General features: G+C 53.6%; 1 protein-coding gene across 1 annotated transcript; it reads left to right on the top strand.

Moving 5' to 3' along the window:
- Positions 1 to 6: 6 nt before the first annotated feature.
- Positions 7 to 10,234, top strand: TALDO1 (transaldolase 1). Its single transcript, XM_069107908.1, has 8 exons — positions 7 to 118; positions 1,243 to 1,366; positions 7,918 to 8,025; positions 8,354 to 8,485; positions 8,911 to 9,086; positions 9,358 to 9,555; positions 9,770 to 9,915; positions 10,031 to 10,234. Exons 1-8 carry the CDS (start codon positions 19 to 21, stop codon positions 10,061 to 10,063), a joined length of 1,017 nt encoding a protein of 338 aa, XP_068964009.1. The 5' UTR covers positions 7 to 18; the 3' UTR covers positions 10,064 to 10,234.
- The last annotated feature ends 932 nt before the right edge of the window (positions 10,235 to 11,166 follow it).

Here is an 11,166-nt window from a genome sequence, read left to right as displayed (position 1 = left end):
CCCCCCCCCCTCCGCGCCATGGCCTCCGGCTCTCCAGTCAAGCGGCCCCGCATGGAGTCGGCGCTCGAGCAGCTGCGGCGCTTCACCACCGTGGTGGCGGACACGGGCGACTTCCGCGGTGAGTGGGGCGGGCCGGCGGGGTACATAGCAAGAGCTTCATTAGTGCAGGGCGCGGGCTCCCGGGCCACCGGCGCGCGTGCTGCGGCTGCTTGGACCCCGGCTTGTCCCCAGGCGCTCCCCGGGATCCGCGCTCGAGCCCCTAGGCGCTCCCGGGGATCCGCGCTCGAGCCCCTAGGCGCTCCCGGGGATCCGGGCTCGAACCCCTAGGCGCTCCCGGGGATCCGGGCTCGAGTCCCTAGGCGCTCCCCGGGGATCCGGGCTCGAACCCCTAGGCGCTCCCGGGGATCCGGGCTCGAGCCCCTAGGCTCTCCCCGGGGATCCGCGCTCGAGCCCCTAGGCTCTCCCCCAGATCCGCGCTCGAGCCCCTAGGCTCTCCCCCCAGATCCGCGCTCGAGCCCCCAGGCTCTCCCCCAGATCCGGGCTCGAGTCCCTAGGCTCTCCCGGGGATCCGGGCTCGAGCCCCTAGGCTCTCTCCGGGATCCGCGCTCGAGCCCCCAGGCGCTCCCCGGGCCCCCCCTGCCCTTTGTCCGGGGAGCCCCAGAGCTGCCCCTGGGCTAGGGGTCACCAAAGGCCCTGACAGTCCCCAGTAGGGGCTCCAGGTCCTCAGGCAGCTGTCAGTCAGCAGTCCCGCCCCTTCTCGGAATCGGCCCTTTGCTTCCTTCTTTCTCCCTCCCGACCTCAGGTCACAGCCTGCCCTCCCCCCAGCCGAGGAAGGAGGGCCTAGAGATGGCCTGATGTGCCAAGTGATCGCGTCAGGCCGAGCCTCCCAGCCCTGGCTGCCAGGGGGTCAGAGGGCAGGACTTGGAGCCAGAGCCCGAGTTCTGATCCTACCTTAGATGCTTCTTGCCTCACTTGTGAAACAGGTATCCAGGGAGCCCTTAGTGGGATAGATGGCTCTCTGACCCCACCTGTAGTGCCCTCCTCCCTCTAGCCAAGCTGTAGTCTGGCCTGGGCAGGGCTCCTCCCCCTCCCCCCGACGCCGCTGCCTGCCTTCCTTCCTCCCTCCTTCCTGTGGGCGCTGGAGTGACTGAAGGTGAGACCAGGCAGGGGCTGGCTTTGAAGGCCTGTGTGAGCAGGCGAGAGTCACTGTTAGTGACGGGGCCTTGACCATTCTTTCCCCAGCCATTGATGAATATAAGCCTCAGGATGCCACCACCAATCCCTCGCTTATCCTGGCCGCGGCCCAGATGCCAGCCTACCAGGACCTGGTAGAAGATGCCATTGCCTATGGAAAAAAGCTCGGGGGGTGAGTAACGCCGAGGACTTGGGGGATGTACGCCCCTTGGCCATGGTTCCCTCGCCAGTCACCCACCCCTGCCAGGAGTTCACGAGGCCAAAGCAGCAGAGCTTCTGGGCCTGAGAAGCTGCAGGCTGGGTCTTGGCTGCTGGCCCCCGTGTTCATCTCTCTCTGGACCTGGGCTTACAGCTTCAGTCAGGGGACAGAGTCCAGGAGCTCGGTCCCTGTGCCACAGACTTGAGGTCGAAGCTTTCTTTTAAAGTCTTAGGTCAAGACATAGCTAGGTGGCACAGTGAGTAGAGCACCGGCCCTGAGTTCAAATCTGGCCTCAGACACTTGACACACTTACTAGCCGAGTGACTTTGGGCAAGTCACTTAACCCCAATTGCCCTCCAAAAAGCAAAAAAAAAAAAAAGTTTTGGGTTAGCTTCCTCAGCATCTTGTATGTAGACCATTGACTTAGTGCTGCCCTGCAAACACAAGCCAGCTCAGTGGTGCAGTGGGTCCTGAGTCCAGATCCCACCTGGACCTTTACTAGTAGTGTGAACCTAAGCTAGCCACATAACCTGTCTGCCTCAATGCGGGAATAACCATAGCAGCTCCCTGGGGGGGGGGGGTTATAAAGGTCAAATGAGAAAATGTTTTCTAAAGCACTCTGTAGACTCTAAAGGCTCTGTGCTTCCTGATCAGGCAGAGAAAGGTCTGGCTTCCGGTCTGGCCCCAGATGAGGACTGTGTGGCCCTGGGCCAGTCTCTCACCCCCTCCGACTCAGCTCCACATCCGTAAGATGCGCGTGGTAGCACCTTGCTTTGAGGATCCCCAAATGCTCCGCGAACCTTAAAGCCCAGATGCGTCTCAGCAAGCAGGGAGAAATGGTTTCTGTTTTAAAAGGCGCGTTTGTTGGCTCTTCGTTTTCCCACCATTTCCCACCCTATGAGCCCTCCCCTGAACAGAGATTTCCAAAAGAAGAAAAAAGAGCCAGTTTAGCAAAGCCGGCCGATGTGTCTGACCACAGGACTGGCCGTGTATGCAGCATTCTGCACCCCTGGTGTTCCACCTTCACAGTGAAGGGGGGGAAGTGCATTTCCTTCCCTGTTTTCTGGGCATTAAGCTTGGTCATTATAATCATATCAGTAGGTGGTACACTAAACTTGGATTCCGGAAGAGTGAGTTCAGATCTGGCCTCAGACACTTCACAGGTTCTGGGACCATGGGCAAGTTCCTATTCCTCTGTTGGCCTCAGCATCCTCATCTGTAAAATGGGGGTGGTCACAGAAGTGAGGATTGGAGGAGTTACCAAGTGTGAAGGGCTCTGCAGACCTTCCCTGAGGAGCTCTGTGAGGGAGGCCAGCCGCCCAGGGCTCCCCCTCATTCAGCTCACCTCACTCTGCATCATTTTGGAGGGCTCTTCCTATGCTGACTTCAGTCAGCCAACACAATTACTCTGTCCTGATCTCTGTGCTAAGTGCTGAGGATACAAAGACAGAGGGAGGTGGTCCCTGCCCTGAAGGGCCATGCAATGCCTCAGGGGGCCCAGCACCTGGAGTGGCAGCTTTCCTCCAGGGCAGCAGCCACAGGAGAGGGGGCAGGCGAGAGGCCCCTTTGTCATCGAGGCCCTGTGGCCCCATACCTGGCTGGACCATTATGGTTTGTTTACTTGTATCTCAGACTTTGGGTATCTACTTTATATTCAGTTCTTTTCTACCCAGAAAGGGCTGCTATGGATATTTTCATGTCTTTGAACCCCTTGAAGTACCCTCTTGGCCACAGAATCTCTGCGTCAGAGGGAATGGGCATTGGACTTATCTGCTTTGCAAATTTTGAGTTGTTTTCCAAAATGGTTGGACTGGGGGGGGGCTTGGTAGAGTCTCCCCAAATCCCTCCAAACACCCTTTAAATAATGCCACTAGACAATTCCTGGAGCAGCGAATCACACAAAAGGACAGGAGGAAAGAATTTTCCAGCCAAAGACAACTTAGCAAGAAGGTCTGTCACCCCTGGGGTAGAGTGGAGCATAGTCTGGCACACAGTCAGCCCCAGCAGACCCAGCAGGCCTTGGGAGTCCCTGAATCCGAAGCGGCAGCAGCTGCTTCTGGAGCTCTCGGCCTGCAGAGAGTAAGGGGGACGAACAGCTGGTCAGAAGGAGAAGCCAGGGATCCTGTAGCTAGCGCCAAGGCAGGGCTGTGATGCTCTGGCCATACTCAGACCTGAGTCTCAGTCTTGGGGCCAGGAGGAGCACTGGTCCAGCTGAGCTTGTGGCTGCAGTGGAGGGGGAATCCTCCTCACAGACTGGCCAGGGTGGAGAGTAGTAAACATGCCTCTCCTTAGATAGGGCCGCCTTGGAAGAGCTGAGAACTTACAGGTCCCTAGAAGTGACTCGGAAGACAGCTGCACAAAACCCCTGAAGCAACATCAGAAAAAATTCTGAGCTTAGCAAGTTACTATGGGGACAAGCAAGATTAGAACACACACTCAGAAGAAGATAACAAAGGCAAAGCTCCTGTATGCAAAGCCACCAATAAAAATCCGACTTGGTCTCAGGTCATGGAAGAGCTCAAGAAAGATTTTGAAAACCAAGTAAGAGATGTAGAGGAAAAGTTGGGAAGAGAAATGAGAGCGATGCAAGAAAATCATGAAAAACGAGTCGATAGCTTGCTGAAGGAGACCCCCAAAATATTGAAGAAAATAACACCTTAAAAACCAAAATAGGCGAAATGGTAAAAAACGTGCAAAAAGTCAAGGACGACACCTTGAAAAGCAACCTTGGCCAGATGGAGAAAGAGGCACAAATATTCCCTGAAGAAAAAAATCCTTGAAAAGGAGATCCAAAAACTCACTGAGGAAAATAATTCCTTCAAAATGGAATTGAGCAAATGGAAGTTAATGAGTTTATGAGAAACCAAGCAACAAAAGCAAACCAAAACGAAAAAATAGAAGACAGTGTTAAATATCCCATTGGAAAAACAAGTGACCTGGAAAATAGATCAGGAGAGAGAATTTTAAAGTTATTGCATTGTACTGAAAACCATGCTTTAAAAAAAAGAGCCTAGATATCATCTTTTGGGAAATTATCAAGGAAAAGTGCCCTGAGGGTAGAATAGAAATTGAAAAAAATCCTTTGATCACCTCCTGAAAGAGATCCCCAAAGGAAAACTCAGGAATGTTATCGCCAAATTCCAGAGTTCTCAGGTCAAGAGAAAATATTACAAATAACCTGAAAGAAACAATTCAAGTATCATGGAGCCACAGTCAGGAGAACACAAGATTTAGCCGTTTCTACAGTAAACAATAGGGGGGCTTGAAATAGGTTATCCTGAAAGGAGCTTAGATTACAGCCAAGACAGCAAAACTGAGTATAATCCATGAGGAGGAAGCGGGCATTCAATGAGAGAACTTTCAAGCCTTCTTCATGAGAAGACCAGAGCTGAATAGAAATAGGACTTTTCAAAGGCAAGACTTAAGGAAAGTATAAAAAGATAAACAAGGAAGAGAAACAATAAGGGTCTTAATAAGGTTGAACTGTTCCCATTGCTACGTGGGAAGATATTTGTAACTTAGGAGACCTTTCTTGTTGTTAGGGCCCTTAGAAGGAGTCTATACAGACACATGGCACAGCTGTGAGTTGATATGAAGGAATGATGTCTAAAAAATATAAATTAAGTGGAGAAAGGGAGAGGTAGAATGAGGTAAATCATTTCACACAAAAAAGGCAGGGAAAAGCTTTTACAGTGGAGGGGAAGAGGGCAGGTGAGAGGGAGTGAACAACTTTACCCTCAGAGTTGGCTCAGAGAGGGAATAACCTACACACTCAGTTGGGTATAGAAATCTGTCTTAACCTCCAGGAAAGTAGGAGGCGAAGGGGCGAGGGGAGTGATAAAAGGGAGGGCAGATTGGGGCGGGGGTAGTCAGAAGCAAAACACTTGTGAGGAGGAACAGGATGTAAAGAAAATAGAATAAATGGGGGGGAGGGACAGGATGGAGGGAAATATAATTAGCAGTAGTAACTGAAAAAAAATTGAAGTAAGATTCTCTGATAAAGGTCTCATGCCTCAAACAGAACTGACTCAAATTTATAAAAATAAGGTAGCCATTCCCCAACTGATAAATGATCAAAAGATGTAAACAGTTTAATCAAAGCTATCTATAGCCGTAGGAAAAAATGTTCTAACTCAGTATTGATTGGAGAAATGCAAATTAAAACAATTCTGAGGGGGCGGCCAGGTAGCACAGCAAGTAAGAGCACCGGCTCCAGTGTTGAGAACACCTGGAGATCGAATCCCGGGCTCAGACACTTAGCACCCACCCAGAAACACCTGGCCCTGTAACCTTAAGCAAGTTACTTAACCCCAGTTGCTTAGGGGCGGCCAGGTGGCTCAGCGAGTAAAAGCACTGGCTCCAGTGCTGGGATGACCTGGATCAAATCCGGGCTCAGACACTCAGCACCACACCCAGAAATAATAACTGGCCGTGTCACCTTGAGCAAGTTACTTAACCCCGATTGCTTCAAAAAAAACCCCACAATTCTGAGGTACTCTCTCACACCTATTGGGTAGGCTAATGGGACAGAAAAGAGGTAAATGACCAGTGTTGGAGGGGATGTGGGAAAAGGAAGACATTAGTACACCGTTGCTGGAGTTGTGACCTGATTCCGCCATTCTGGAGAGCGATTTGGAACCATACCCAGAGGGCTATCAAACCTATAAAGCCTTTGACCTAGCAAGACCGTTACTATGTCTGTATCCTAAAAGAGATAAAGAACAAAAAGGAACAGGACCTACGTGTGCAAATACATTTATAGCAGCGCTTTTTGTGGTGGAAGAGAATTGCCAATTGAGGGGATGCCCATCAGCTGGGGAATGGCTGAACAGGTCATGGTATGTGGCTGTGATGGAATGCTGGTGTACTATAAGAGACGAGGGACAGGAGGCTCTCAGAAAAACCTGGAAAGACCCGCAGGAGCCGATGCGAGTGATGCACAATCCCGATAACTCAGACGGCTTAGGACAAGTGCTGGCCATGCCCAGAGTCTGCACTGACTGAAGCAGACTTCTTTAAACTTTATTTTTTTTGTTTTTTTGTCTGTGTTTTCACAACACGACTTTATGGAAGTGTTTGCATGACTACACATGTATAACCTGATATTGAATTTCTTGCCTTCTCAATGAGGGGGGAGGTGGGCAGGGAGGGAGGAACGAGAGAATTTGGAACTCAGTTTTAAAAAGGAATGCTAAACATTGTTTTTGCATGTAACCAGGGAAAAAAATAAAACACTAGTTTGTTTTTTTTTAACTGTTTGGATCAATTTACAACTGTCCTAACAATGTGTGAGCCTGCCTGTTCTCCCAGGCCTTTCTACCACTAGGTCCTCGTCTTTTTTCATCTTGCCAGTTTGCTAGGTATGATGGCACCCTTTAAGTGGCCCCGATTTGCATTTCTTTTACTCTCAGTGGTTTAGAGCAGTCTTTCAAAACTTGATGTTTTTTGCTTTGGGGGAGGGGAGGCGCCTGGTAAGGTAGTGACTGGAGAGCCTGCCCTGAATCCAGGACTGACTGGGTTCTAGCCCCACCTCCAGAAGAGGTGATGCAAGGCCAGTCCTTTAACCTCTCAAGTGCCCTGGGCAGCTCTCCAGGACTCCAAGTCACAGAGAGGGCACCCGACTGCCTTGCTAGAGGGAGTCTCCACTCCCAAGGCTTCGTAGAAGTCAACAAGCATTTATTAAGGACTTTGATGTGCCAGGTACCATGTGTGCTAAAAGTGAGCATGCAGAGAAAGGCAAAACCACGGTCCCTGCCCTCAAGGACCTTACAGTCTAATGGGGACCTACAAAGCAGGGTGTATGCAGCATAAAGAGGATGAAATTAACAGGGAAGACCCTGGGAAAAGAGGGGCTGAGGAAAGCTTCCTGGAGAAGGCTAGATTCATGTTGAAGCTCAAAGGAAGCCGGAGAGGTCAGTAGTGTAGCTCAGGAGGGAGAGCAGGCCAGCCTGGAGGACAGCCAAAGAGAGCCTGGAGTTGGGACATGGAAGGTCTTGTTCTTGCCAAGACCTTTTCTTTCCTGTTGGTAGCTCCCCTTCTTAGACCAGCTGCATTGATTTTGTTTGGGCATCCAAAATCCTTAATTCAAATTTGTGATTAGCCCCGACTTTCTCCTAGGTGATACTGATTGCCCAGAATTTCTCTGAGGTTGCCTAATGTACTTTCTTTGGCTTCCTGTTTCTTCCCCTTCCTTCCTGTCCACTCCTTGAGAGGAAAGCCCCCTCCTCTCCACAGCTAGAGGACCTGACTGGGTTTCCTCATCTTTAAAATGAGGTTGCTGGGCGGGGGGGGGGGGGGGGGGAGGGGGGGGAGAGCGGTCCTCTCCTACTTCTAAAGACTTGAATTCTTTTGTCTTCTGCCTCCACCTCCTCTTCAAATTCCCACTGGATCTCGCTTTCTGAGTGTTTGGGGGGTGGGTGACACAGGACCTGTGTTGCCCCCTCTGCCATAGGCCTCTGGGTGGGCTGAGCGGGCACCTGGACTCAGAGACCTTTGCCCACTGAAATGTTGTTGTGGGGTTTCAGGTCCCAGGACCAACAGATCCAGAATGCCAGTGACAAGCTCTTTGTGTTATTTGGGGCTGAGATTCTGAAGAAGATCCCGGGCCGGGTCTCCACAGAAGTTGATGCCAGGTGGGTGGTCCCATCCCACTTTGAGCTCCCCTAGGACTGAGCCAGAAGAGACAGCCTTTGGCAGCCCTGTGGAAGCTGCTGGCTTTATGTAACTCACATTCTTGTTGAGTTCAGAATTTTTCTCCATGTGAAAATTAGCCAGAAAATCTAGCTCCTTGGGTCAGTCATTCCTTGAGCACTTCTTTAGCCCCTGCTGTCTGCTGGGTCCTGCCAGGGAGCTTCATTCACTCAGCTGGAGGGATGCTGGCATGTGCTGGCCACAGCCATGGCCTCCCTGCTGGGGCTGCGAAGGGGACGAGCTTCCTCAGCATCTGCTCTCTTCTGCCAGGTTGTCCTTTGACAAGGAAGAAATGGTCCAAAGGGCCCTGCGCCTCATTGACCTCTACAAAGAAGTCGGTGTCGGCAAAGAACGCATTCTTATCAAGCTGGCCTCCACCTGGGAAGGAATTCAGGCTGGAAAGTAAGGCACCCCTCAGCTCCTCCCACCCCTTGTTTACAGGGGAGACTGAGGCATGATCACATAAGGGCAGAGCTGGGTGGCGCCCCTCCCCCCAGGCAGTAAGTAGGTTGTGGCCCTCTGTGTGTGAGTGTGGGCACAAAACTTGTGAGGGGGGCCCCAACACGGGTGCACAGGATTGACCGGGCCAGGCTGGACAGGGCCAAGGGCACTGTCGGGGGCCCAGCTCAGCCCTGTCCTGCCATCCTACAGTCAGGTCAGCCAGGATTTGTGCGTTAAATGCCCATCCAGGCTGAGCACTGGAGACAGAAGGCAGGTCCGGAGCAGGGAGCCCCCTGGGGTCTGACCCCCGTGTCGCTGGCAGGAGGCCAGCGGGCCAACCTTGTGGAGATCGTGCTCCAGCCCGCCACACTTTCTGTCTGCCTCAGGATCCTGGAGGAACAGCACGGTGTGCACTGCAACATGACCCTGCTGTTCTCCTTTGCTCAGGCCGTGGCCTGTGCGGAGGCTGGCGTGACCCTCATCTCCCCATTCGTGGGGCGCATCTTGGACTGGCACGTGGCAAACACAGACAAGAAGTCCTATGAGCCCCAGGAGGACCCAGGTGGGGCTGGCTTCCTCAGGCACTGGTCAGAGGCTTGTGCTGGGAGGGGTCTTGACCCTGGGGGAAGATCTGCTATGGGTGCTGTCCTGGAAGGCCCTGGGCCAGGGATACCAGGACTAGGGAGCCAGGAGGGGAACAGACTCTGGCCTAGGGAATGGCCTGCACCAGAGGCAGGCAGGGGATGGAGCATGAGGGGGGGGGGGGGGCGGGGGGGGGGGGGGGTGCAGGAGGGTGGCGGGGATTCTTGGGCTAAAGGAAGTGGTGTGTGCAGGCGTGAAGAGCGTCACCAAAATCTACAACTACTACAAAAAGTTTGGCTACAAGACGATCGTGATGGGCGCGTCCTTCCGCAACGTGGGCGAGATCAAGGCCCTGACGGGCTGTGACTATCTCACCATCTCCCCCAAGCTCCTGGGGGAGCTGCTCAAAGACAACGCCAAACTCACACCTGTGCTCAGTGTCCAGGAAGGTCAGTGTTGTCCTAAAGCCAGGCCCAGGGAGGAGGCCCCTGGCTTCCATGTCAATGACCAGAGCAGGGTGGCAGGGCTCAGGCAGTGACTTTGATTGGGCATGGGCAGCTTGGTTCAGAATCCCTAGGGCTTGGTGGAATGGGGAGCCTGGGCCGGGGTCTTGTTATTACACGGGGAGCAGAGACCCCCATCCAGCTGTGCCCTCCACCCTAGCCCAGGCCAGCAGCCTAGAGAAGATTCACCTGGACGAGAAGGCCTTCCGCTGGCACCACAACCAGGACCAGATGGCCGTGGAGAAGCTGTCCGACGGCATCCGCAAGTTTGCGGCTGATGCCGTGAAGCTGGAGAAGATGCTGCAGGTGAGTGGGGCTGGGGACATGGGGGGGGGGCCGCAGGAGGGGACGGGGCAGGGAGGCTGCGGGAGCCTGGGTCCCAGCGAGGCTCATGGCCCTCACCTCTGGCATTTCTCTCTAGGAAAGGATGTTCGGTGCTGAGAACGGGAGCTAAAAGCGGGCATGCGTGGATGGACAGACCGTGAGCTGGGGAGTCTGGCCTGAGCTGGCGGAGGGGCCGGTGTCCACAGGCTGGATGCAGCTTTGTGCAATGAAACTTGGCTAGAGTTTATTTGGATTTGTATGTCAGTCTGCCTAATGCATTAAAATGGTCGCTTACCTCCTCCTCTCAGCTGCCCTGATTGGCCGTCTGGGGCGTTGGGCGGGGCCCCGGCATGCCCCGGGGGCGGTGCTGCTGTTCTGCCCATTTTACAGATGAGTAGACTGAGGCAGCCTGAAGTTAATGACTTGCCCAGGGTCATACAGCCAGTAAGTGTCCCTGCCCCCAGGCTGAGGGCTCTGCACTCCCTGCTGCCTAGCAATTCCTTACTACTCTTCCTTTCTCTCCAGAAAAATCTCAGCCTGAGGGAGAAGACCCTTGAAACTCTTGAGCCCGTGGTGGCTAGAGGGACTGCATAGGCCTGGTCAGGGAAGAACTGAGTTCATATGCAGCCTTAGGCCCTTCTCAGCTGTGTGGCCCTGCTTGCCTCAGTTTCCTCATCTGTACAATCAGCTGGAGAAGGACATGGGCAGCCTGGCTTCTTCCCACGGTGCTTGGCCATTCTATTTTTTTTAGTGCCTCAAACCCACGAACTACAGTTTTTGCAGATTGCCTGTTCCCACTGTACTAGGGAAGGCCCTGGAGCTGCTGTTGCCAAGTCTGCCAGCCCCCCCCCCCCCCCCAAAGCAACTGAACTTAGGCCCCCAGTCCTTGCAGCCCCAGATGGGCCTGGTTTCTTCACTGGGGAGGCCTGAGCTTGGGTCCCACCAGTGCAGCAGCTCAGTAGGAGGCTGGGCATTACCAGGAATTTGGCCCTTGGCTTCTCAGCGGGAGCCTCAGAAACTCCCCCCCTTGGGGGCTTCTGGGAGAAGCATGGAGCCTCCATATTCAGCCAGTACCTGTTATCTGGATGCTGGCTATAGGGCGGGGTTGGGGCTGGCTGCAGTCTGGGCATCTCTGTTCAGAGGTCAGAAGCATGAGGGGATGTGGTGACCACATGCCCTCCATCTTTAAGCATGGGCCCTGCTCTCTGAACTCTAGCCACCTTCTTGGCTGGG

This window comes from Petaurus breviceps, unplaced genomic scaffold (genome assembly GCF_028583685.1).
Source record: "Petaurus breviceps papuanus isolate PSGF00001 unplaced genomic scaffold, PetGlider_PUasm1.0 90317, whole genome shotgun sequence".
Classification (NCBI taxonomy): domain Eukaryota; kingdom Metazoa; phylum Chordata; class Mammalia; order Diprotodontia; family Petauridae; genus Petaurus; species Petaurus breviceps.
This window is presented reverse-complemented; position numbering and strand designations above follow the sequence as displayed.

Coding starts and splice junctions, on each gene's coding strand:
- TALDO1 (XM_069107908.1), top strand. CDS start 19: ATGGCCTCCGGCTCTCCAGTCAAGCGGCCCCGCATGGAGTCGGCGCTC. Junction 1,367..7,917: donor TATGGAAAAAAGCTCGGGGG/GTGAGTAACGCC, acceptor GTGGGGTTTCAG/GTCCCAGGACCAACAGATCC. Junction 9,916..10,030: donor AGCTGGAGAAGATGCTGCAG/GTGAGTGGGGCT, acceptor ATTTCTCTCTAG/GAAAGGATGTTCGGTGCTGA.